Source organism: Microcaecilia unicolor, chromosome 2, assembly GCF_901765095.1.
Source record: "Microcaecilia unicolor chromosome 2, aMicUni1.1, whole genome shotgun sequence".
NCBI classification, from domain to species: Eukaryota; Metazoa; Chordata; class Amphibia; order Gymnophiona; family Siphonopidae; genus Microcaecilia; species Microcaecilia unicolor.
In genome coordinates, this window is record NC_044032.1 from 51,337,711 (window position 1) to 51,364,358 (window position 26,648).

Here is a 26,648-nt window from a genome sequence, read left to right on the forward strand (position 1 = left end):
GATGACTTCCCTATGAGTAAAGACAAAAACAGCTAGGACTCATCAGCTTGGAGAAGAGACGGCTGAGGGCAGATATGATAGAGGTCTATAAATACTGAGTAGAGTGGGATAGGTAAAAACGTTTTACTGTTTACAAAAATATTAGGACCAGGGGGGTTATGCAACAAAGCTACTAAGCAGTAAATCTGTCCCAGTAAAACTGCCCCGTTGCTGCCCCAGCTGCGAAGAAGTCAGCGGCCTCCCTCTCCAACCGCTGGCACCAGCATTCCTCGAGCATGCTCAGTTTATGCAGAAGCTAAGCATGTGTGAGGAGTACCAGTGTCAGCAGCTAGAATGGAGCTGCGGCGCTGACTTTTTCAGCAGCATCGGGGCAGATCCTGGCAGCTGATTTCATTGGCTGGTGGGGATTGGGCATCTCTGCCACCCATTCAACAGGTACTCTGGTTGTGGAGGGGGCCTCAGCCCAAACTGGGGGGGCAGCCTCCCCCATGGCTATGCCACTGGCCCATTCTATGTAAACACCCTCTTTAGGTGCTATTCTGTAACTTGGTACCTAAATGCACTTAGGCACTTAACTGGCAATTCACCCCCGTTTTGGCACATAACTTCTATTTTAGTGCCAAACATTAAGAAGTACATAAGTATTGCCATACTGGGAAAGACCAAAGGTCCATCAAGCCCAGCAACCTGTTTCCAACAGCGGCCAATCCAGATCACAAATACCTGGCTGGCAAGATCCCAAAAAGTACAAAACATTTTATACTGCTTATCCCAGAAATAGTGGATTTTCTCCAAGTCCATTTAATAACGATCTATGGCCCAAACCTTTTTTAAATTCCGCTAAGCTAACCGCCTTTACCACATTCTCTGGCAACGAAGTCCAGAGTTTAATTACACGTTGAGTGATAAAAGATTTTCTCCGATTTGTTTTAAATTTACTACATTGTAGCTTCATCGCATGCCCCCTTGTCCTAGTATTTTTGGAAAGCGTAAACAGACGCTTCACATCTACCCGTTCAACTCCACTCATTATTTTACAGACCTCTATCATATCTCCCCTCAGCCGCCTTTTCTCCAAGCTGAAGAGCCAAAGCCGCTTTAGCCTTTCCTCATATGGAAGTCGTCCCATCCCCTTTATCAATGTAGTCGCCCTTCTCTGCACCTTTTCTAATTCCACTATATCTTTTTTGAGATACGGCGACCAGAATTGAACACAATATTCGAGGTGCGGTCACACCATGGAGCGATACAAAGGCATTATAACATCCTCATTTTTGTTTTCCATTCCTTTCCTAATAATACCTAACATTCTATTTGCTTTCTTAGCCGCAGCAGCACACTGAGCAGAAGGTTTCAATGTATCATCAACGACAACACCTAGATCCCTTTCTTGGTCCGTGACTCCTAACGTGGAACCTTGCATGAAGTAGCTATAATTCGGGTTCCTCTTTCCCACATGCATCACTTTGCACTTGCTCACATTAAACGTCATCTGCCATTTAGACGCCCAGTCTCCCAGTCTCGTAAGGTCCTCTTGTAATTGGCACCTACCTTATAGCGCACTACATAGAATGTATGTGGGGGGGGGGGGGGGGGAAGATAGTAGGGTCCCATGAGAAATAATAAAAGTACATTTAATTCACTGACAGTACCAGGATTCAGCAGGAGGTAATAAATGACCAGCATGATTTTACTTTTTTTTTCTCTTATTGGTTGGTACTATTGCACATCTGCTTTTTGAGATTTAATTCCATATATAAAGCTACACAGTAAGTTCTTCTGAATAATACAGCACGGTTGCCTTACCTGAATAGCAATACGTTTAGATGTACTTTTATAAGGTTGTGCCTATGTCAACGTACCTAAAAGGTACCTATTTAATGCTTCATATTATAAAGTAAGCACCTAGAACCAGCTTGAATAGCAGACAAATTGTCACCTGTTTCAAAGAAGGTGTAAATGAGCACGTGCACTCCACACATATACCCCATGCTATTTTCTAAGATATACATCTACCAGGCAATTTCACTTCTGCTTCACCCACACTACCCCCCCCCCCCTGAAAATACCTACACATGGCATGTGTGCAAGTGGCCACAATCTTTACAGTGATTTACCTATAGTCGCACAGTTTTATACAAATCCTTTTCCAAGGGAGAAATAGATTTTACATGTAGAAAAATCTTTATAAAGTTACCCAGCCACATATAAACTAAACACAAGCAACTTTTGCAGGGCACGGTTTTCCCGATGACTGCTTAAGGTAATTAATTTGGTATTGCAGAATTACACTAAAACTTAAATAATGATAAACCCATTTAAAGGGTCACGATTTTGGCAGCAAATTCATTTTATGGGAACATATTGGCAATTTTGTCAAATGAGCCAGTACTATAATCCAAGTAATTGGGCATGACAGTATCTCCCAGGGTATAATTAAACACCTCAATATGAGGAATGGCAGTCACAGAGGGAGCTGCATGTTAGTAAATCTGAGTTTGCTCTGGCCACTGGTGTCTGTTACACTCAGGGCTTTTTTTGAGGGGGTACTTGGGGGTACTGAGTACCGGTACCTTTTCCATTGTCTGCTAAAATTGACCCATGGACCCCAAGTTTTAATGGAAGAGCTTAGGCTCTACACAACAATTCTGCCTTGTCGTAGATTCTGTGAATGGTTGTAGAGGGCCTGGCTATTGTGGGGTGGGTCCTCAGTGATCACCCCACCCCTGAAGGGTGGCCTAGCATTGGAGTACTGGCACCTTTTTTGCTAGAAAAAACGCACTGGTTACACTTTTCATTTATTTCACTCTGCTCTGCTGGACCTCCATCTTGGTCTCTCATCAGATAACTATTACGAACAGCCTTGCATTCCCTTATTGCTTATCCTTTGCTATGCAAGGGTCAAATACCTTACTTGTTTCCTGTGCCTAGGAAAGTAAAATGCAGCATTACTTCTACACTTCTTTGGAATGAAAAGTGTTTGCTCAGCCACTGTTTTAGACTTTCCTTTGATTTCAAAATGGACACCCTCAATTTTGCAGTTACTCTCAAATTATCTGCCTAGGAATTTCAACAGCATCACCCTTGGTGGACATCAGGATTTTGTATACCTCAATTATATCCCCTCTCCATTGTCTATTTCTACCTACTCATCTCGTCTATTATTCTGGTATACTTAACTTTTACCCTCTCTAACAATATTCTGTATTCCTTTTACTGTGTAAGCCGCATTGAACCTGCTTTGAGTGGGAAAGCGCGGGATACAAATGTAATAATACTACTAATAATATCCCCCCCTCATCAGTCTCTTTTCCAAACTGAAAAGCTCTAACCTCTTTAAGCTTTTCCTCATATGAGAGGAGTTTCACCCCCTTTATCATTTTGGTCGCTCTTCTTTGAACCTTTTCAAATTCTGCTATATCTTTTTTGAGATATAATAACCAGAACTGAACATAATACTCGCACCATGGAGCGATACAGAGGCATTATGATATTCTTGGTCTTATTTACTATCCTTTTCCTAATAATTCCTAGCATCCTGTTTGCTTTTTTGGATGCCTCCACACAATGGGCAAAGATTTCAAAAATCAGGGAACACTCGATAAATTACACAGAAATACTTTAAAAACAAATAGGAAGAAATAGCGAAGGTACTTACCTGTAGCAGGTGTTCTCAGACACTTTACATTCACATGTGGCAACACCGACCCATGCTGCCCAGTCCAGAATTTACAAAAGTCTAGTGAGAGCATTGTGGAGAACAAGACACACTCCACCACAAATGTGCGAGTGCCTTCCCGTCTGTCACGTGAACATGGTCTCCCCTCAATTTTATACTACATCAAAAACAAAGTAATAAAGGAGACAACTCCAAGGGGAGGTAGAAGGGATTGTGCGAATATTAAGCCTGCTGACCTCGGAGAACACCTGCTACAGGTAAGTACCTTTGCTTTCTCCGAGGACAAGCAGGTTTATTAATTCTCACAAGTGGGGAATCCCTAGCACCCAGGCTCAACAAAAACAACAAACATTGGTCAATTGGGCCTCGCAATGGCGAGGACATAACACAGATTAACCTGAAACTATACACTATCTTAATGAGAGTGCAGCCTGGAAAAAAATAAAATAGGCCTAGAAGGGTGGAATTGGATTCTAGATCCCAAACAGATTCTGCAACACTGTCTGCCTGAACCGAAGGGTTGTATCTATGCCTAAGATAATAATAGGAATTCCTCCTTGGCTTGCCAAAAGTCCTCCTAGCTGAGCAGGCTGATGCAGAAGGCAGCCAGTAGGAGAGAGAAGAGATGGTATCAGTATGTTTTTTGATTTGGTCAGTGACCTCGTCAACCTTTTCTCCAAATAGGTTATCCTCCTGGCATGGGGCATCCACCAACCTCTAAACAGAATGTTCCAAGTCAGAAACACGCAGTCATGAGAATCTGCGCATTGCTATAATTTGAGCAGAGATCCTGGATGCCACATCAAAAGTGTCGTAAGTGCCCCTGGTCAAGAACTTGAGACACGCCTTCTGCTGCTTGACCAACTGGCGAATTGACTCGGCCTGCTCCGGAGGGAGTGTCTCAGCCAGGTCAGACAACTTGCGCACCGAGTTTTGCAAGTGGATGCTCATGAAGAGATGGTATGACTGTATTCGGGAAATCAGAATTGAAGCCTGGCACATCTTCCTCCCAAAAGAATTCAGGGTTCTAGCATCTCTGCCTTGGGGGTGACGAGGCATAGTCCCTGGAACTCCTGGCTCCTTTGAGAGCGGATTCCACCACCACGGAATTGAGAGGCAACTGAGGCCTATCAAAACCAGGTGAACTGTGGATACAGTACTGGATGTCAATCTTCTTGAGTACGACAGGGACCAGAGGGGACTCCCAGTTCCAGATGAGGATTTCCTTGAGTATCTCATGGAGAGGGGCAGTCACAGCCTCCATAGCAGGAGTTGTGTAGTCCAGAACCTTGAGTATCTTGGCCCTGGGCTTATCCTCCACTTCCAAATAAGGAAATTAAATGCTCTCTGGAGTAGACTTTCTTCTTTCAGGTGGAGGGGAAGGTTCATAAGGAATTCCATAGGACTCATCCAAGGAAAAGTACCTTGGATCTTCCTCTGAATCCCATGAACGCTCCTCCTCGGTGACGGACAATACCTCTTGATGGAAGTGTCGAGACCAAACCTGCCTCGATGTGGAAGAGCCATGTCCTCAAGAACGGCGTTGAGAAGTCAGCTCCCGCCTCGACTCCAGCGAAGCTTCCACCAACGACGTCGAGGAAGTGCCGGCTTGGGTGGCAGTCTACACCAGGGCTGCATGCGCTATTGGTGTCAGAGGCCACACCGCATACTTGAGAGCCAAGCGGAGCCGCAATAGTTGGCAGGGTAAGCGCAAGCATCCCCAGTGTTGATGCACATCATTGCATGAGGCCATCCAGCAGCTCAGGGAGAATGGCCCCTGATGCGCTCATTGAGGTTTGACACCAGGAAAAGTTGAGGTGCCGGCTCAGGCGCAGATTGCTGAACTGCTGGGGTCAATACAGGAGCAGGGTCCTGGCTGCTGGAAGACTGACGCATCAGCATTTCCACTATAGAGGGGAAGCGGTCCTCCTGACAACGATGCTTCTCAGGTGCTGAATCCTTTGATGCCTCAGAGCTCCTGGCACCATGCGTCGAGGGCAACCAATGATGATGTTTCTTGGCCTTCGCCCAAAGCATGCTCCCAGTGTCTAAGGGTCTAGTAGCAGCCATGCTTACCGACACTCCTGACGCTGACGTCAAGGAACCGGACTTGACTCCAAAAATCTTCTCCCGTTTAGCCTCTCTGGAAACCTGGGTTCTCTTCTTCTTGCGAAGACAGAGAACACAGCTAGTGGGGCTATAGTCGGGCCCAAGATACTGTAGACACCAAAAATAGGTGTCTTTCCCAGAGACTGTCCGATTGCACTGGGTACAGTGCTTGAAGCCACTAGGAACCTTTGTGGACATGGAAGGAAAAAAACTTCCTCTGTTACATTAAATGAAGGAATGGCAAAAAAGAAAAAGAAAGTAGCCGGCCGAAGTCAAGGCCTAAAAGTGGCCTGATGACGAAAAATAAAACAAAACTTAAAACCAGGCAAAACTATGAACTTAAGGGGAAAATTAAAGGACGGCGATTCCACAACAGGAACACAATAAAGGATGAAAAAAATGAATGAAAAATAGCCGAAAGGCACAAAAAAGCTCTCTAGGACCGAGCGATGTGAGGAGATGGTAAAAAAAGGCCAAGCCCTCTTTTTACCATGGTAGAAAAAGAACTGAGAACCGCGTTCACTCGGTGATCATGAAGGCACTCACGCATGCGTGGTGGAGCATGTCTCGCGCTCCACAAAGCTCTCATTAGACTTTTGTAAATTCCAGACTGGGCCACTTGTAAGAATTAATAAGCCTGCTTGTCCTTGGAGAAATTTTTTTCACTCAAATAGTTATGCTCTGGAACTCATTGCCAGAGGATATGGTAACAGCGGTTAGCGTATCTGGGTTAAAAAAAAGGTTTGGACAAGTTCCTGGTGGAAAAGTCCATAGTCTGTTATTGAGAAGGACATAGGGGAAGCAACTGCTTGCCCTGGGATTGGTAGCATGGAATGTTGCTATTAATTGGGTTTCTGACAGGTACCTGGTTTGGCTACTGTGGGAAGCAGGATACTGGCCTAGATGGACTTTTGGTCTGACTCAGTGTGGCTTTTCTTATGTTCCTATCTTTCTGTGTAACACAGTCTCTTTTCCCTCTCCTCCTCTGTTCCATCCTTAAACTATTTACCTTTATTTGTGATTCAACAGATCAGAAGTTTTGTAGACCTTATAACATTCTTGATTTAGGATGTCCTCAGAAAGGAGCATCCCTTAACTCCACTCCCTTGTTCTTGGTCAGTCTACAGATCAATAAACTGAGTTCGGAATCAAACTCTAGCCCATTACAGTAGACTCAACTTCCTTTCTTGACAATGTACTGATGCTTAGTTTCTATTTGTTATATTAGATATCAACACTAGATGGCCTTGCTAAGATAAACCAGGAAACGTCCCCCAAAGTTCCATTAGTTTTGTATCCACAGTATTAGAAAATACAGATCCATGTCTCTATTACAACGTACTCCTTCAGCATAATAGCAAACAGGCCTGGTTGCCAGGATATCTGCATATGCACAGTTTAAGAACAAGGCTAATTTGCAGAGCCTAATTACTCCCAAAATGAGTAACACTTAACAGCCCTTGAGGACTAAAATTGAGAACCCACAGCATACTGCAACCAGCCTAGCTTTATGCAGTGTCTCTTATACTGTAATAAGTACATGGCTGCTAAGAAACTTACTGATATACTGCTAGACTCTCCATCACGTTCCGACTGAATTTCTACATTTCCAAGATGCAGGATGGAAGCAATAATCCTAAAAATACTCATCTGATGGGCTTCCTTCACACCTACAATGGAAAAATAATATATATATAATTCTACAGACTATACATGAAGTCTTTTGCACTCATTTCTAAGAATTTATTGAGTTGAAGTATTTTTTTTTTTTTAAATAAACTGATGATTTCCAATAACAATCAGCCTGCTCTCCAAAAGTCAGAGTTATTCAGCTTTACAGCTGGGGCTGCGGAAGGGTCTATTATCTGAACAATAAAACCATCACCATTAAACATTATATCATGGTGATTTTATTATCCATGGCATAACTGCAATGTTACCAAAAAAATAAAAAAAAAATAAAAAACTATAAAATCATTCAGGCTTGATTAGAATCAATTCCAGCACTTTTTTTTTTCTATTTAGTTTCCTTGCCAGCAGCATCCTTTTATCGCAGAGGCGGGAATAACAGTTTTGTGAAACAGCACAGTTCACACTGTGGGACTCAGATCTGGTAAGCAATGTGTATAGTTTGCTTAAGGGTAATGGAATACATGAACCTGGATGCAGATCATCTGTGGGTACAGAGAGAAGGCAAGAAAGAAAGCGGAAAGGTGAAATGCAACCTTTAATCAATATATTCATAGACAACTTTAAAGTAAAGATCATAAATACTTTTGCAAACCCTAAAAGGTTTTTAGGGACTTATTTACTGGAGAGGCTTTTTTCACCTTTTTGACGTTTTGTTTCATGGATCTTTTTTCTCTCTATCCTTGTACCCAGTGTCTGTTGGAAGGCCTCCTGCACGGTTTATTTCTGTCTCTCTCTTCTGCAGAAGTCCTGGAAGCAATGTTAACTGTAAAAGGACTTGGGTTTGAACATTGAGTGCTGTCTTAGCTGCTTTTCGGTGAGAGCTTAGAATAAGTTTGGGAGGGAGAACCTTCCCCTGTTCTCAAAAACCAGCATTAAAAGTGGCCTTGTAGTAGAATGAGCAGATGGCTCTATAAAAAAAAACTGTGTGCGCACATGCCCGACTGATGATCATAAATTTATACACAGTACACCCCATATCATGCTGCTGAATACAACACAGAATCTCTCAGAATGCAGTCAACATTTGGACCTCTCTTTTATTTATTTTTGCTCTCACAGATTTTAATGCAGTCAAATATCTTGGACCTCAATATAAGCATTATAAAGCATTCTATGTTTTCAAGTCTTATTTGTCTAAAATACCAACTTTTATAGACTTGCAAAGCAAGCTATCTTTCTTCTATCTAGCAACCCCATTATCTAAGTTATTGCTATCCACAATACTGGTAAACCTTCCCTGAAGCTTCATCTATCACAGCTACACCTCAGTTGACGCAAATGAGGTGACCCTCTGGAAACAGGACCCCATGCTGACTACAGATGTTCATTCATGGTACGCTCTGGGAGCTCAGCTTTAGGAACAGCATTGGTAGATAAAGTCTTCGGATAGAAGTATAAGTAATCAGGCTTTGTCTCATAGTTCTATCTTTTGTGAAGGTTATCCATGACAAGTCTGTATCCTTGCCATGCTAACCACTGGACTTCATCCTTCAAATGCCTCTCTGGGTATGTGTAAATTTTCTGGCCTGCCCTTTGGTGTGTGTTAGTTTTATCGGTGTTATGTGGGCCATGTTCAGAGGGTGGGGCCTTCAGATGGTTGGATGTATTAGTATTTCAATTTGCAACTTTGCCCTCTATGCAATAAGTACATAAGTACATAAGTAGTGCCATACTGGGAAAGACCAAAGGTCCATCTAGCCCAGCATCCTGTCACCGACAGTGGCCAATCCAGGTCAAGGGCACCTGGCACGCTCCCCAAATGTAAAAACATTCCAGACAAGTTATACCTAAAAATGCGGAATTTTTCCAAGTCCATTTAATAGCGGTCTATGGACTTGTCCTTTAGGAATCTATCTAACCCCTTTTTAAACTCCGTCAAGCTAACCGCCCGTACCACGTTCTCCGGCAACGAATTCCAGAGTCTAATTACACGTTGGGTGAAGAAAAATTTTCTCCGATTCGTTTTAAATTTACCACATTGTAGCTTCAACTCATGCCCTCTAGTCCTAGTATTTTTGGATAGCGTGAACAGTCGCTTCACATCCACCCGATCCATTCCACTCATTATTTTATACACTTCTATCATATCTCCCTTCAGCCGTCTCTTCTCCAAGCTGAAAAGCCCTAGCCTTCTCAGCCTCTCTTCGTAGGAAAGTCGTCCCATCCCCACTATCATTTTCGTCGCCCTTCGCTGTACCTTTTCCAATTCTACTATATCTTTTTTGAGATACGGAGACCAGTACTGAACACAATACTCCAGGTGCGGTCGCACCATGGAGCGATACAACGGCATTATAACATCCGCACACCTGGACTCCATACCCTTCCTAATAACACCCAACATTCTATTCGCTTTCCTAGCCGCAGCAGCACACTGAGCAGAAGGTTTCAGCGTATCATCGACGACGACACCCAGATCCCTTTCTTGATCCGTAACTCCTAACGCGGAACCTTGCAAGACGTAGCTATAATTCGGGTTCCTCTTACCCACATGCATCACTTTGCACTTGTCAACATTGAACTTCATCTGCCACTTGCACGCCCATTCTCCCAGTCTCGCAAGGTCCTCCTGTAATCGTTCACATTCCTCCTGCGACTTGACGACCCTGAATAATTTTGTGTCATCGGCGAATTTAATTACCTCACTAGTTATTCCCATCTCTAGGTCATTTATAAATACATTAAAAAGCAACGGACCCAGCACAGACCCCTGCGGGACCCCACTAACTACCCTCCTCCACTGAGAATACTGGCCACGCAATCCTACTCTCTGTTTCCTATCTTTCAACCAGTTCTTAATCCATAATAATACCCTACCTCCGATTCCATGACTCTGCAATTTCTTCAGGAGTCTTTCGTGCGGCACTTTGTCAAACGCCTTCTGAAAATCCAGATATACAATATCAACCGGCTCCCCATTGTCCACATGTTTGCTTACCCCCTCAAAAAAATGCATTAGATTGGTGAGGCAAGACTTCCCTTCACTAAATCCGTGCTGACTTTGTCTCATCAGTCCATGTTTTTGTATATGCTCTGCAATTTTATTCTTAATAATAGCCTCCACCATCTTGCCCGGCACCGACGTCAGACTCACCGGTCTATAATTTCCCGGATCTCCTCTGGAACCCTTCTTAAAAATCGGAGTAACATTGGCTACCCTCCAGTCTTCCGGTACTACACTCGATTTTAGGGACAGATTGCATATTTCTAACAGTAGCTCCGCAAGTTCATTTTTTAGTTCTCAGCTGTGAAAGTGCAGGGCCGCTCACAGTTTTAATTGTTCCAGTGCACAGCTTCAGTTATCTTTGCTTTCCATTTCCTGGTAGCCCGCAGCCAGCTGTGTAAGTTCAAATAAGGACCCCCATGGTGGCAGACAAGGACTGGAAGGGAGAGACACCCAACTCCCTTTTCCCCTCACACCCAAAAATTAAGTGGGAATGCAGCAAATATTTATGTATTAAAGCAAATTTATTGGCAAATTTCTCAATACATGCCACCATTTACATTAGTCCAAACCACAGCGATTAGTCAGGCCAACCCGTACTTGACAATTTTCCTTAGACAAAGCTGTTCAAGATTATACTTCATACCCTGAACAACAACTGAACAAACTCCCCCAGATGGATAAAAAGGCCCACTTTTGTGCATTCCACTGCTCCAGCATCATCAGACTGTGAAAAGAGTTCCTTCACTGCCAAAAAGAAGGCAACTCATTAGCACTCCAAATGCCCATAATCATTTTTTTCAGGTGCATCTTATAGATAAGCTACTTAGCAGGCTTCCCCTTAAACTTTAACACTAGAGGCATAGCCAATAACATCCCCTCTGTGGACAGTTTAGGTATCTGGGCATATTATCCCCCCCTAACCCCCCCCCCCCCCCACCCACACCAATGCTCCACTTACCCTCCAGAATTTCCTAATTCCCTTGTAGTGCCATAACTGACACATGAGGGTATCTATCTCCCCTCTTACATTTTAGGCAGAGATCAGATAGAGCTTGTTTAGATTTGTATGTTCTGTCTTGCTATATACACACTCTATACACAACCTATATTGTACCAGAACCCTCATCCACACTCTTACCACCTGTCGCTTAGACTATTGCAACTTGCTTCTTACAGGTCTCCCACTTAGCCATCTCTCTCCTCTTCAATCTGTTCAAAATTCTGCTGCACGACTAATATTCCACCAGTGTCGTTATGCTCATATTAGCCCTCTCATCAAGTCACTTCACTGGCTTCCTATGCGTTTCCGCATACAGTTCAAACTCCTCTTATTGACCTATAAGTTCATTCACTCTGCAGCTCCTCAGTACCTCTCCACTCTCACTACATTCCTCCCCCGGGAACTCCGTTCACTGGGTAAATCTCTCTTATCTGCACCCTTCTCCTCCACCGCTAACTCCAGACTCCGTTCCTTTTATCTTGCTGCACCATATGCCTGGAATAGACTTCCTGAGCTGGTACGTCAAGCTCCATCTCTGGCCGTCTTCAAATCTAAGCTAAAAGCCCACCTTTTTGATGCTGCTTTTAACTCCTAACCTTTACTCACTTGTACCTTTATTTTATCATCCTCACTTTAATATTCCCTTATCTCTTGTCTGTCTGTAATAATTAGGGCGGGACCACAGGAACAGCTGAAACAGAAGCGAAAGAAAAGGCTGACTGAAGCGGCGTCCCTGCGTGCAGGAGGTAAAAACTTTTAAGCAGACAGCTCTTACGAAGGGGAGGGCCAGAGACGGGTGGAGTGGGAGGGGGGGGGGGGTCCTGAAACAACAGAAGGGGGGAGGGGGTGTTTGTGGCGCCATTATCATCGACGGAGTTCCTTCAGTAGCACTACCAGTAATTCTCACCTCCAATGTGCTTTCTTGCCTGGGACCGTGGCTCCCTCGGAGTTGGTCTGCTAAGGTCACGTCATAATGTGGCCAGTGACATCAGTCTGATCTACGGAGCCTTCCTGACCAACTCCGAGACAGCCACGGTCCCAGGCAGGTCAGAACGCTGGAGGTGAGAATTATTATATAGGATAATCTTTTACTATTGCTTTCAATAGCGTTTGCAATTGTTTTGGGTGAACCAGTGATTACGCCTACTGCCAGCAAGCTCCACCTACTGGCTTCAACCCATATAATGGGCTAGATAGCCTCTTTACCATCTCCTGTTCTCAATGTAACCTCCTTGTTCCTTCCTCCCACTACCACGATGGGGGAGCAGAATGAGAGCTTACTACATAGAAACAGAGAAAAATGAAGGTAAATAAAGATCACTTGGCCTATACAGTCTGCCTATCCATGCTATCTACTATCCCTCACACTCCCCCAGAGAGTCTATGCTTCTGGTGCTTGTTCCTACATGTGACCAATAGCTGAATCCTCCTCTGGTCTGCCTCAAGGTGTGCAAAACAAAGCATGTTGCTTGTATGTGACCTCAATGCCTCTTGAATTTCTTGGACAAAAACAACAGGCAGCAGAGATATAAATGCCATTACCTGAAGGCAAAGTAGAAACAGCTGAAACAGCTATGCCCTCACATGGCACTGATATAAAAAAAATTCCAGGAAATCAAATACACCAATCGGGATAACAAGCAAAGATTTCACAGAGATTCAAGGGTTTTGTACTGGGTCAGCCCTGAAGATCAAATGTGCTGATAATCTCTGAATGCTGATATTCTTAAAGCTTAAACTTTACATCATGGGGACTAATCTGGGAAAGCAAAAATTAGGAAGAAATGAAAGGTTGATTACTGTTTAAGTGTTAACAAGGAATTGTAAACTAAAATGGGGAACATAATATACTGTCGCTTTAAGAGTAGATAGTCAGGCGCCTGGGGTTGTTATTCAGATTGCTTCTGCCCCAGGGGCGTGGCCAGATCTCCCAGTGGGAGGGTCCAAAGCCCGAGGTGGGGGGGCACATTTTAGTCTGCCGCCCTGCTGCACCCCACAGCAGCAAATACCTTGGCTGGCGAGGGTCCTCAACCCCCACCAGATGAAGCCTTCTCAAGCGCTGGACTCCAATGCCGCCTCGTTCCCTGCCCTGCTCTCGCTTCCTCCTCACATCCTGCATGCTCCTGAGAATGCTGAATTTCACTAAAAGGAGCTTGCAGGATGTGAGGAGGAAGCGAAAGCAAGCAGGGAATGCGGCGGCGCTGGACAAGGCAAACCCCCGCCAGCAAAACCAGGGGCCCAGATGAAATTTGAGGGGGGGGTGGTGCCAGGCCTCCGTGGCCCCACCTAATTATGCCACTGTTCTGCCCTAGTGAAGGAGCTAAATAAACGAACAGTGGATCCAAAACAGTCCTCTCACAAATGGTGTTTCCTAAACAAGGTCTTTTATTCAAATCAATAAAAACAACCCGACACGATATCGTGTTTCGGCCGTAGAGGCCTGCCTCAGGGGTCACCTGACACGATTTCGTGTTTCGTTTATTTGGCTTTCGGTTCTCCTGTGGAGAGATCACCTTCTGTAGGTGTTGGCTTCTAGTGAAGGTGCTTCCATTTCATTCTGTTCTTATTCTGTTAGGAGCACTCAAAAGAAAATGAACCCACTACCAGTAGAAAACCAATAACAAGGCTATATCTTATGTCATGTCTCCAAGTATTAGCACATGTGTTACATATCAAAAGGATCTACTACTACTACTACTATTAAACATTTCTATAGCGCTACTAGACTTACGCAGCGCTGTACAAATTAACATGAAAAGACAGTCCCTGCTCAACAGAGCTTACAATCTAAATTGGACAGACGAACAGACAGCTAGGGGTGGGGAAATTGCAGTGGTAGGGGTGATAAGTGAGGGTGTTGAGTAAGAGAGTCATGGTTAGGAGTCGAAAGCAGTAGCAAAGAGGTGGGCTTTAAGCCTAGACTTGAAGACAGCCAGAGACTGAGCCTGACGTACTGGCTCAGGGAGTCTATTCCAGGCATAGGAATCTACACTAGCTATTTCTAACTCCACTAGGTTTATGCCTGTTGGCCCCCCCCCCCCCGCCTTTCACCTCTGTATTTGAAGTCACCAGAGATCTATATGTCACACAGCAAATATCTCAGGATTCTATTTTCACCACAGTTACTAAATCCCTTTCTGCTGTCTCATATTTTAACACACAATCACTGTCAGCCGCTATACACATAATTCAAGGCAATCACCTTTTCACCTGTCTTAAATGTTTTTTTCTAAACCGACTCTATTCTTATTAGCGTGTACCTTCACTATCATTTCATCTTGGTTTGAACTTGTGTCCCAAAGTACCATATATTTTTTTTATGGCACTTAGAAATAAAAAGCATTTAACAAAAGAAAACCCTGATCTTAGTGCTAAGCTTGGTTCTAGACAAAAGCATAATATGTTCATGATTCTCAAGCTGCAAAAATCGGAACAGCTTATTTATTATTCCAAATCTTTATTTACCGTTTCCTCTGTTTATATTAAAAATGATTGAAAACAGTGTGCAATTAGTAAAACAAGCGGGGGGAAAGCATGCGGAGCATAGTTTACAGATGTTTTTCCAATCCTTCCGCATGTCTGCGTTTGTGTTTGCCAGAGATAAGAGGGAAGAGAGAGTTTAAATGGAGTGGTTCCCAAATATTCCTTTGTTTTGGAAAGAACAATAAAATCAAAGTGTGATGGTATATTTTACCATGATGTTACTCAGAAGCGGAGCCAGGTTAGAAACAGAGAAACATGACGGCAGATAAATGCCATATGACCCATCCAGGTCCATTTTTCAGCACGCCTGCAAATATGGCCTTTTTTTATTTTTGGCTGAAAACTGACGTGCGGCAAAATAAAAATTGGAGTGCATCCATTTTGGGCCTGAGACCTTACCACCACCCACTGACTTAGCGGCAAGGTCTCACGCATTAACCAAGCGTACACTGCCGATTACCGCCTGGTTAGTGCCACTTGGTAGAAAAAAATATATATATTTTCAGACACGCCTATCGGACGCACGTAAAAAATGGAATTACCACCTAGGGCATGTGGTAGGCGGGCGGTAGTTCCGAATTGACGTACGTTGGACATGCATAGGCGCTTGCCTACATGCCTTAGTAAAACGGCCCATAAGAGAAGCAGGACAGAAAACACAGTCATGGAAAAAGGCAACAACCATTCAGGTGGCAAGGTAGCAAACAATCACAATGGTGAATATATGGGAGCTGAAAATTTGAGAGGGACATGAAAACAGTCCCATATATTACTTTATCAGGAAATACGAAGAGAAGAAAAATTAATTTATAACGTATTCTGTTTTGCCCATTAAAAAATACTGAATTACTGGCCTCTCATACTCTTCAGTCATATATAAGATATAAATAACTAGAGCCATTATCTGCCCCTAGACAATACCCTCTGGTAGTTTAGGGGAGCACCTTTCAAATAAAGTGGGCATCAGAAAGGGGTGGGTCCCTCCAAAGATGAAGAAAAGGTCTCCTTCTAATGACATGTTCAGCAAGAGGAAAAAGTTCTGCTGCAATGACACAGCCAGACAGGAGCGGCTGCACAGAAGCTTTCTTCCACCCCTATAGCAAGATGTATTGGAGTCCCATTTTGACCGTTGTCCAAGGTGGACACATGCTTGGCCCTCCCTTGCCTGTATACAGCTATACATGTAATCCTGTGATTCAGGATTCCTTTGATTTAATAAAAGCCCAGATTAAGAGAAGAGAAGGAAGGTAAAAGGAGACATGAAGAGTGCATTCTATAAAACAAATTATGTTCCAAAACTATCATTGGATTCATCAGCGAAGTCATAGATTTACTATAAGAAAATGTGTCCACATGTTCCCTCCTTTTCTTCATCATTTCCCTCCCCATACTTTAAATGTCAGCCAACGTAAACCCAATTAGATCAAACCTATATCAAATTCACACTACCGAGATTTACTACTGCTGTAACTTATGAGAAATATACAACCTTTTATTCATGTTTAGGCATTTGCCATTGACACAGAATCAAAGAAAAGGATATGGGAGTTTACATCCTCATTATTATTTAAATATACTAGTAAGAAGACTACCAACAAGAGCAGTTTAGGGAGCAAAGTAACATTTAAATGAGCTCATACCAAGAAGTGTGAACGCATGTCTGGTCTTCTCAAAGTCATCAGCATCATCCACTCCGTCAATCGCTGTTTCACCTCCCTGTGAAGTGTAGAAGAAGTCTTCTGCATATGCTGTGAAAGGAAAACAATGTATAAATCAGCCGTTCAGAAGAATTAGAAATGCTTCTCACCTTTAGTACCCACTGTATGATTTTGTCAGCTACATTGTCCTACTCTCCTCATTTCGGACCAACTTGTCCCCGTCTCTTTTAAGAGCTCCTTTTCTGATGTACTTACATTGTATCTAAACCAACACATGGTAAGATTTATTCCACTTTTATATCAGCATAATAAGAGACTCCAGCTTGAGGTTCTCGAAAATATCACACTTGTTTTTAAAAGGGAGAAAATTCCTCAAAGCTGGAGCCATTTTTGTACAGGAGTAAAGCTGTGATAAATCTCTCACCAGATCTTCACTTTCACAGCCTCAGACCTCTGTATTCCTGTATTTCTTCAATTACAACTCACTGACCTTCTTGGAACCATATTTCAGAGGCTGGTTGCTGCTCAACTGATTGTGAACACACCATTGTATATTTACCCCTCTCATCATATGGGTATTTACAGGTCCCCTACAAGTTTATATAAAGAGAATCCACTTACGTGGAGAACTCAGTAGATCCCACGGAGCATAAAATGAAAATAAAAAGAGGTAGGAATATATACCAGGCTATCCAAAAAAAACTGGAACCAAACAGAATCAAATAAATATTAAGACGAACAATGTTTATTAATTTTTAAGCTAAAACAATTTCACATTAAAAATGACTCGACACAACGTTGTGTTTCGGCCTGGTGGCCTACATCAGGAGTCTTATATCTGAGATAAAAATGAAAATAAGATCATAAATTGATGATATGAAGTAATCTCAAAACTCAAGTGAAAAATCTGCAGACAAGGACATAAAAATGGTCTTGAAAAAGACCGTTTGGGAAAATGAAACATCTATCACTGGTAGCATTTCAATCGCTTTTTTACAGACTGCAGTGATAGATGTTTCATTTTCCCAAACGGTCTTTTTCAAGACCATTTTTATGTCCTTGTCTGCAGATTTTTCACTTGAGTTTTGAGATTACTTCATATCATCAATTTATGATCTTATTTTCATTTTTATCTCAGATATAAGACTCCTGATGTAGGCCACCAGGCCGAAACACAACATTGTGTCGAGTCATTTTTAATGTGAAATTATTTTAGCTTAAAAATTAATAAACATTGTTTGTCTTAATATTTGATTCTGTTTGGTTCCAGTTTTTTTTGGATAGCCTGGTATATATTCCCATTCCCTACAAGTTTATTACATGTACATGTAATGGGGATACATACATTTCATGAAAAGATGAGGAAGACGAAGTGCTGAACACACCTATTGAGTGGCGAAAGTTAGAGGGGTAATATAAGTAGATGTTTAAAACGGTCTAGGGTTCTTTGCAGTGGGTTCGGGATTCCAGAGGGAAGCCTCTGTGTTATGCCATGGAAAGTCCTGGAACTGCCCAATGGGGTGTGTGTGTTGGGGGGGGGGGGGGGGTCAGGAACAAGTCTGGAGATGATTCCTGAAAAGAAGGAGCCCTAGGCCTTTTGCGTTGCTGTTATTTGTCTTTTCAGTGTTTGGGACAAAGGATGATACACAAGGGAACAAGGTGGTCCAGTGTGTATGGACAGTCTGTGGGTGGTTTATAGCAAGGCAGGAATATAGCACGACTGTGCACATTTTGGTATTTGAATTGAACAGAAGGCACAAAAGGAACAAATTGCTTCCCAACATTTCAAGTAAGAAGGAGAGTCCAAAAGAGAGGAATCAAGGAGAATTCAGTTACGAAAGGGAGTCTACAAAAGTCAACAGTGGTCTGAAAACATACCTAAAGTCATTGGAGGCCTGTGCCTGTTTTTGAACTGTTTAAATTTAGGCTATGGCTATCACCACAAAAAATATATATATGTGTCTTGTCAACTTATCAGTATTCATCAAGTCATACAGTAAAGTTATATTCACTTTGGAACACAATCAGATGTGCAGTTTTCCTTATTTCACAACTTCAGGAGTGTTCCCGGCTCTCAAGCAAGGTACAACCCTTGCAAAAGGAACTCCAGGAAGCCCCTGGGTTGAATGATGACCCCACAGTTCTAATGTGTGTCCCCTTATTCAGTGACGCATTGGACCTTATTCAGTGACGCATTGGAAGGGGTATTATATCATAAATCTCTAAACAGTAACAGCTTAACTCATCCCTAAATTCAGCTCTCTGTTAAGTAAGCGATCTAGATGCCCAATGACTTAGCTATCCCCAGTTACTGGCAAAAGTGGCAGGGAGAGGTATACTGAAATTGTTTTAAACAGAGAGAAAAACTAGTCTAGAATGTATCAGCGTCAGGGAGAAACTAATAGTAATACAATGTAAGCTGAAGGCAAGATGATACCAAAGAAACAACAATTTTCTACCATTATTGTACAATTACATTGCGTTTCAAAAAAATATATATATATAAATCTAAATGACGCCACTTTGCTACCTGGTTTTTCAACTGTCACGATGTTTTCTTCAGTGTGATTTAATTGGGCTCTGCTGCTTCCTTACTGGCAGTCAAGTTGTGTTTGTTTCTCTAAATTTCTTCAAAACATATTCTACGCTTACCCTCTTCTACCTCTTTTCTGGAAACTCTTGCACCAGTCTATGAGAACCATAACCTATCTCCAGTTACAAATTTTTTAAAATAAAGATCAGATCCTCCTGACTGAAAACTATGGCAACTGTTTATGGTCAAAGCAAAATGGCGTCCGCATGCATCATGACAAAAATGGTTAGGAGGTGGTGACGTCGTCATTTAGGTGAGGTGGCCGGCACGAGTGTAGGCTTACTGTAAATTTATTCAGGATGATATATCCCAAATTTTATTGAAATTGCTCAAGTTTTGACAGAGTTATCACAGAAAATGAGCTTTGTATAGTTTGGGGGGGGGGGGGGGTTTAAACAGTCTAGTTGTTCAATACTGGCATCATCTTGTATTCTTCTTTAGTATGATATAGCAAAAACACTAAAAAGTGCTAAAGCCGGAGATACACAGAAGTAAACTAATGATATTTCCAGAAAAACTGAAATAAAAGTTCTTCAAGCAAAGCTGCAGTTTCTAGGGAGACCAGGGAAGGAGATTGCGTTCAAGGTAGCTAGAGAGAAATGAGTCATAAAATTAGTGAAGAAAACAATTTAGCAGTCATAGCTCAGGGCAAGAGATTCCCCATCTACATGGCTATTTGAAATTCAATCCAGAAAACCACTTCCTGTTATGAGTGCCACACAGATGCGTCTGCAGCTGGTAGCAGAAGGCTATTCTGAGAAGTATTTATTATTTATTTATGGCTCATTTCTACCCCATATTTTCCCACAAATGCAAACGCAACGTGGCTTACATGAATTATAAAAAGAAGAAAAGCATAAATACATGAATGCTATTGAAGAATAAGGATGTAACGCTAGCAACAATAATAATGACTAAACAGCAGAGTTACTGATGGAGCATGTTTTTTCGAATAGGAACGTTTTCAGCAACTTCTTGAAAAGATGGTGATCAGTTTGCGATTTTAAGTACAAAGGTAGAGCATTCCAATTCTTTGGGCAGGAGTAGTGGAAAGACGAGGCAAAAGGAAGCTTGCATTTGACACCACTACAAGTTGGTTAATGTAGCTAGAGATAGAAGCGAGCTGTTTTTACGGCATTTTGCGGTGGTAGATCTATTAAAGGAGTCATATAATCCGGCCCTAATCCGTAAATTATTTTATGTGTTAATGTGCAGATCTTGAAAGCAATTCGTTCTTTTACTGGTAGCCAGTGTAGATTGAAACGCAGAGGCTACGCATGAGCCAAGCGCAATTTTCCCAAGATGAGTCTCGCAGCAGTATTCTGGGCAGTCTGGAACTTTCTCAGTAAGTGCTCCTGACAGCCCGCATATATCCCACTACAGTAATCAAGTAGCCAGGAGAAAGCGAGCCTCTATAGTAAAAAGGGATACAGGAGGGGGGAAACCCCACAAAGCAACAGCTGTTCACATAAGATAGGGAAAATGTGGCGTATAAACATGTAAAGAAGGGAGAGAGAAATATGCAAAGAAATATACAATGATGAGAAATAAAATGAAACAGACCCCATGGGTTGTGAACTTTTGAGATAACTCCTGCAACTAGGTTTCACATGCTTCTAGGTAGCTCAAAGCACTGCCATTCTGTTTTATTTCTTTCAGAAATGCACATTTCAGTTTTCTGACTTTCGAGGTTTGTTTTTGTGTTAAATAAGCTTTATAGATAAATGAACAGTGGACATATATTTGGACAGCATTACAAGACATGAACAGCTGATCTGGTAAAGCCAGTTTGTTATATCTTCTGCAGGCTGCCATATTGTATATGCCATTAGGTTGCTATCTTCATAATAGGAATGTGCTTTCACTGGAAACAAAACAGGAAATTTTAATGAAATTTCCCCTTTTTGTTTTTAAATGCACACAACAGAAAATGCTTACTTTTCATTTTTAAAATGTTGCCTCCTTATGGTAGGGTAGGGGATGGGAGACAGATATCGGGAGGGGGATTCTACAAGGGGGTATGGAGGGTAGGGACTGGGGGGAGTAGGGGGATGAGGGTAGGAGGGGGAGGATTGGGGATGGTGGGAGGGTTTGGAAGTTTTATACTGCGTTGGGTAGGATACACTGAAGTTAAGGTTTTGGGTTAGTGTATGTTGAAGGTTTGAAATATGATGGCACAAGCAAGCTCCTTTTACCTGGGGGAAGGGGTTATTACAACAAAGTAAAAAGTTTGATGACGCCTATTATCAGTGAATTTTCTGGTGGACAATATCATATTTGAATGTATGTACACTTAAACTGTGGTTTGTAAAGTTATAATGTCATCAATAAAAACGTTGAACTATAAAATGTTGCCTCCTCCTTTCACACATGCACAAAAAGACCCACCACAAAAAAAAAAAAATGGACCCTCTCCCCATCCCCTCTAGCTCCCAAAACTCACTCTCTCCCACAAGTTGTTCCTGTTTCCTTCAAAATGTAGTGTTCAACTCATCCCTGATTTTTTGGAATAGAGAGTGAATAACAGGGGAAAAAATTACCCTGAACAACAACTGAGAGACTTGGCACCTCATGCCCCCAAATAAAATAATTAAAAGCAGTTAAGAATGCTGGTGGGTAGTCTTTGAAGAGGTATATATTTTGCTGTTGCAAGTCAAGAAGGGTAATAGGTTCTTATTATTTTATAGTATTTGTACAGTATTTTATGTTTTTTGATTTTATTGTACACTGCTTCAATATTTTGTTTTGCTAATTTGTAAGCGGTATATAAATAATAAAATATGGTCAGGGATTTGATATGCAGGCACTTTCTCTGTTTCTAGAGAGCCCACAATTTAGGAGGTCTTTTACAAAGGCGCGCTAGCGGTTTTAGTACGCACTAATGATTATCATGCACTAAACACTAGAGATGCCCAAAGAAATATATGGGTATCTTTAACGTTTAGCGTGTACTTATTTTTAGCATGCGCAAAAAACCCTAGCATGCCTTTATAAAAAAAAAAAAACTATGTTTTTGTACCTGGGGCAATAGAGGCAATGTATATATGTATATTAATCATGATCCAAAAATGTATGCTCAGTTTATACAGGACAAGATGCCACCTAGATATTCTAGTAATATCCTACAAATATCTACTCAACTAAAAACCTCTATGTAGCTTTTATTTGCCTCTAGAGAAGCGTATTTTCAAAGCACTTAGCCTTCCAAAGTTCCATAGAAACCTATGGAACTTTGGAAGGCTAAGTGCTTTGAAAATATGCCTCGCGCAGTGTCCCTTCAAAGTGTGACTGTTAGGAAGTGGTTCTCAACCCAGTCCTCAGAACATACCCAGCCAGTCAGGTTTTCAGGATATCAACATGAGATGCATACAGTGCAGGCAATGCATGCAAATTTATCTCATGCATATTCATTGTTGATGTCTTGAAAACCTGACTGGCTGGGCATGTCCTGAAGACTGGGTTGAAAACCCCTGGTTTAGAGGTAAAGTCCTGGAGTAAGGATGTAAAGCACGAGCAGATCTTGAAACAAAACCTCCTTATGTCTGCTAAAATTGAAAAGTCAGTAAAAATACAGGGATAGAATGAGAAAGAACATGGGGAGAACTGACAAGATGATATGGTCCCTTAGGACCAGGCAGCACACTTTTATCAAGATCTTAGAGAGAGAGAGAGATCCACAACCAAATTAATAATAAAGCTGATGAGTCAGTTTGTGTCGATATGGACAAGATACACATCGGCGGAAAGAAGAGACAGACTTTTTCCTGGAGCTTTTCTTATACTTAAGATTGTTGCAATGACGATAAACAGGAGGGAGAACGAGTAAAGACCAGTGGTTCTCAATCAGTGGCGTAGCCACAGATGGGCCTGGGTGGGCCGGGGCCCATCCATTTAGGGCTCAGGCCCACCCAACAGCAGCACATATTTTGTGCTATCTAGTGGGGATCCCAAGCTTCGCCAGCTGAAGACCTCCCCTTGATGGTACTGAAAGCACTGCTTCCCATTTCAGCAGTCTAAGCTTCCTAAGCTGCTGATACTGGCCTCATCGCATTGGGGGGGGGGGGGGGGGGGAGGAGAACACTTGGTGCCCACCCACTTCTTGACTAGGCCCACCCAAAATCTGCTGTCTAGCTACACCCCTGTTCAATCTCAAAATATATTGCTACTGGGTGTAGCAGCATTACTGATCTGATAGTAAATGATGGCAGATTAAAAAAAACTGTATGGTCCATCCAATCTGGCTAACAAGATGGCCACCGTTCTACCTGCCACCCCATGCAGATTCCACCCCTCTATGCCCTGTTTAAAGCGTGAAGGTGCTTTGATTTCCTCCTCTTTCACTGTAGAGATCGTCTGTGTTTATTCCATGCATTTTTGAATTGTCACTGTTTTTGTCTCCAACAGAGCGGCATTCCAGGCTTCTACACACCCTCTCAGTGAAAAAGTATTTTCTGATGTTACTCCTAAGTCTAACCTGCAACCTCAGTTCATGTCCTCTAGTTCTATCAATTCCCCATTTCTGAAGATTCGTTTGTTTATACCTTTCATGTCCTTGTAACAGTGACTGCACCATAACATTGTATTCAAAGGGTCCAGGGGAAAAATGTGTTGGAAATATGGATTGCCAGTTTGTCGTCCACTGTGGAAGAGGATGGTGTACTGGGTGCATAGATGTTTAATAAAAAAGATTGGAAAAAATGCAAGCCGGTGTCAGAGAACAGATGTGTAGAACTGGTGGAAAATGAGACGCATTTAAACCTTAAGGTCTGGGTGGGAAAAATTAGGAAATCTATCTTGAACAAGCCACTTTTCAGATTGTTGGATAAACCAAAAAAGATTATAATAACCTTTCCAATTCTTAAACTGTGTCTAAAGTTTTAATTGTCCATAGCTACAATTACATATCATAAGCGGAATCAATAGCAGTAGCTATTAATAGCGTCTACATAAGAGACATTAAAACATGGGATCAGAAATCACTCTCACTAGACCTCTTAAAATCTTTTTATATACCATAATAGTGCTAACTGTTCCTAACAATTTCTATTAAATAGCATCAAAGATACTATAGATATGTGTATTAACTTCTGTTACACAGCACAAAGGGGTTGACCTCTCTCTAAGGTTTTGGGCAGACGTGAGCAGGAATATATCTACAAATGGCATACTGAAGACCCTTGGGGTCTTAATTTAGAAACCGAATGACATTTGTTTCTTTAAGGGAGAGGGTACATTTTTTTCCCTTCTCTGAGTTTACAGCATTTGTGTGAATGCACCTTTGTTCATTTTTGCTGTCTGAAGGGATGCATGGCGGGATGTCCTTTTGGAACAGGGGCGTAGCCAGACCTCATGGTGGGAGGGGCCAGAGCTTGAGGTTGGGGGAACATTTTGAGTGCCGCCCCCTCCCCACCGCCTCCCCCTCCTTGCCGCTTCCCCCACAAAAACAAATACCTTTGTTGGTGGGGGTCCCCAACCCCCACCAGCCGAAGCCTCCTTCAGTGCTGATCTCCGGCGCAGCCGCATTCGCTGCCCTGCTCTTCTTTCTTCATGCTCCTCATGTGCATGCCGACACTCCTTTACGTGAAACTGAGGAGCACCAGCATGCACAGAAGGAGCAAGAAGAGCAGGGCAGCGAACGCGGCTGCACCAGAGACTGGTGGGTTGGGGACCCCCGCCAGCCAAACTAGGGGCCCAGACGATTTGCAGGGGCCCAGGCCCCTGTGGCCCCCCGTAGCTACGCCCCTGCTTTGGAAGTCTATGGGGTCCTTTTACTAAGGTACGCTAATGGATTTAGCCCACGCTAATGATTATATTCCCATGGGCTGTATGGCATTTAGCGAGCGATAATCATTAGCACACCTTAGTATAAGGACCTCTGTCTTTTTGAATATGATTAAAAATGCTTTTCGTCACGCATTTGTTGACTGACAATTTTTATTTTTATGATGTAACAGAAAGAGGTGCTTCTAGGAGGATTCACCTGACCTGTAACAAATGAACAATGCATACAAGTGAATGTCTACGTATGTGTGAGTAATTCTTATACATGAGGACATAGTTAGATAGCTTCTGTTTGTTAATGGTAAAAAGCAACTATACACCAGTGGTTCCCAAACCTGGTCCTGGAGGCACCCCAGCCAGTCAGGTTTTTGGGATACCCACAATGAATATTCATGAGAGAGATTTGCATGCAGCGGAGGCAGTGCATGCAAATATCTCTCATGAATATTCATTGCGGATATCCCAAAAACCAGACTGGATGGGGTACCTCAAGGACCAGGTTTGGGAATCACTGAACTATACATTATTCATTATGCTTGTCATTTTATTTGGATTGGGAGCTCTGAAGATTGCTGGCTGTTGTTTATATTAGCACATGGCAGATTTTCAACTTATCCACCCTCTAGGAATAGCCTTTAACCCTAGGGTGGCATTCCGTTTGGGTGAGTCTTTACTCTGAGAATTTCTCCTTTTCATACAAAACATTTTTATTCATTAATTTGATTTCATATGAAGCTTTCTACCCATGACCTCTCAGATGTTCTTAAAAAAAACCCTGGTTTATATTACTGATTGATGATTTACATACCAGTGGTACAGTGGGGAATTATATTACTGGTACAGGCAATAAGAGACATCACTCCAAAGCATCAATGATCTTTGGTCAGTCACTGCATGACCCTGGAGAGCTCACTTGAGAACTACTACTACTACTACTATTTAGCATTTCTATAGCGCTACAAGGCATACGCAGCGCTGTACAAACATAGAAGAAAGACAGTCCCTGCTCAAAGAGCTTACAATCTAATAGACAAAAAATAAATAAAGTAAGCAAATCAAATCAATTAATGTGAACGGGAAGGAAGAGAGGAGGGTAGGTGGAGGCGAGTGGTTACAAGTGGTTACGAGTCAAAAGCAATGTTAAAGAGGTGGGTTTTCAGTCTAGATTTAAAGGTGGCCAAGGATGGGGCAAGACGTAGGGGCTCAGGAAGTTTATTCCAGGCGTAGGGTGCAGCGAGATAGAAGGCGCGAAGTCTGGAGTTGGCAGTAGTGGAGAAGGGAACAGATAAGAAGGATTTATCCATGGAGCGGAGTGCACGGGAAGGGGTGTAGGGAAGGACGAGTGTGGAGAGATACTGGGGAGCAGCAGAGTGAATACATTTATAGGTTAGTAGAAGAAGTTTGAACAGGATGCGAAAACGGATAGGGAGCCAGTGAAGGGTCTTGAGGAGAGGGGTAGTATGAGTAAAGCGACCCTGGCGGAAGATGAGACGGGCAGCAGAGTTTTGAACCGACTGGAGAGGGGAGAGGTGACTAAGTGGGAGGCCAGCAAGAAGCAGATTGCAGTAGTCTAAACGAGAGGTGACAAGGGTGTGGATGAGGGTTTTGGTAGAGTGCTCGGAAAGAAAGGGGCGGATTTTACGGATGTTGTAAAGAAAGAAACGACAGGTCTTGGCGGTCTGCTGGATATGAGCAGAGAAGGAGAG

The 26,648-nt window shown here is 42.6% G+C and overlaps 1 protein-coding gene across 1 annotated transcript in view; it reads right to left on the bottom strand.

Annotated features, from left to right (window-relative positions):
* The window catches only part of MYO5B (myosin VB), a 696,980-nt gene that overhangs the window by 359,687 nt on the left and 310,645 nt on the right, over positions 1–26,648 (bottom strand). The window contains exons 8-9 of the mRNA XM_030192939.1: positions 16,551–16,658; positions 7,349–7,458 (exon numbers count right to left, since the gene is read on the bottom strand). Of these exons, the coding sequence (XP_030048799.1) occupies positions 7,349–7,458; positions 16,551–16,658 (218 nt within the window). The remainder of the gene's footprint in view (positions 1–7,348; positions 7,459–16,550; positions 16,659–26,648) is intronic.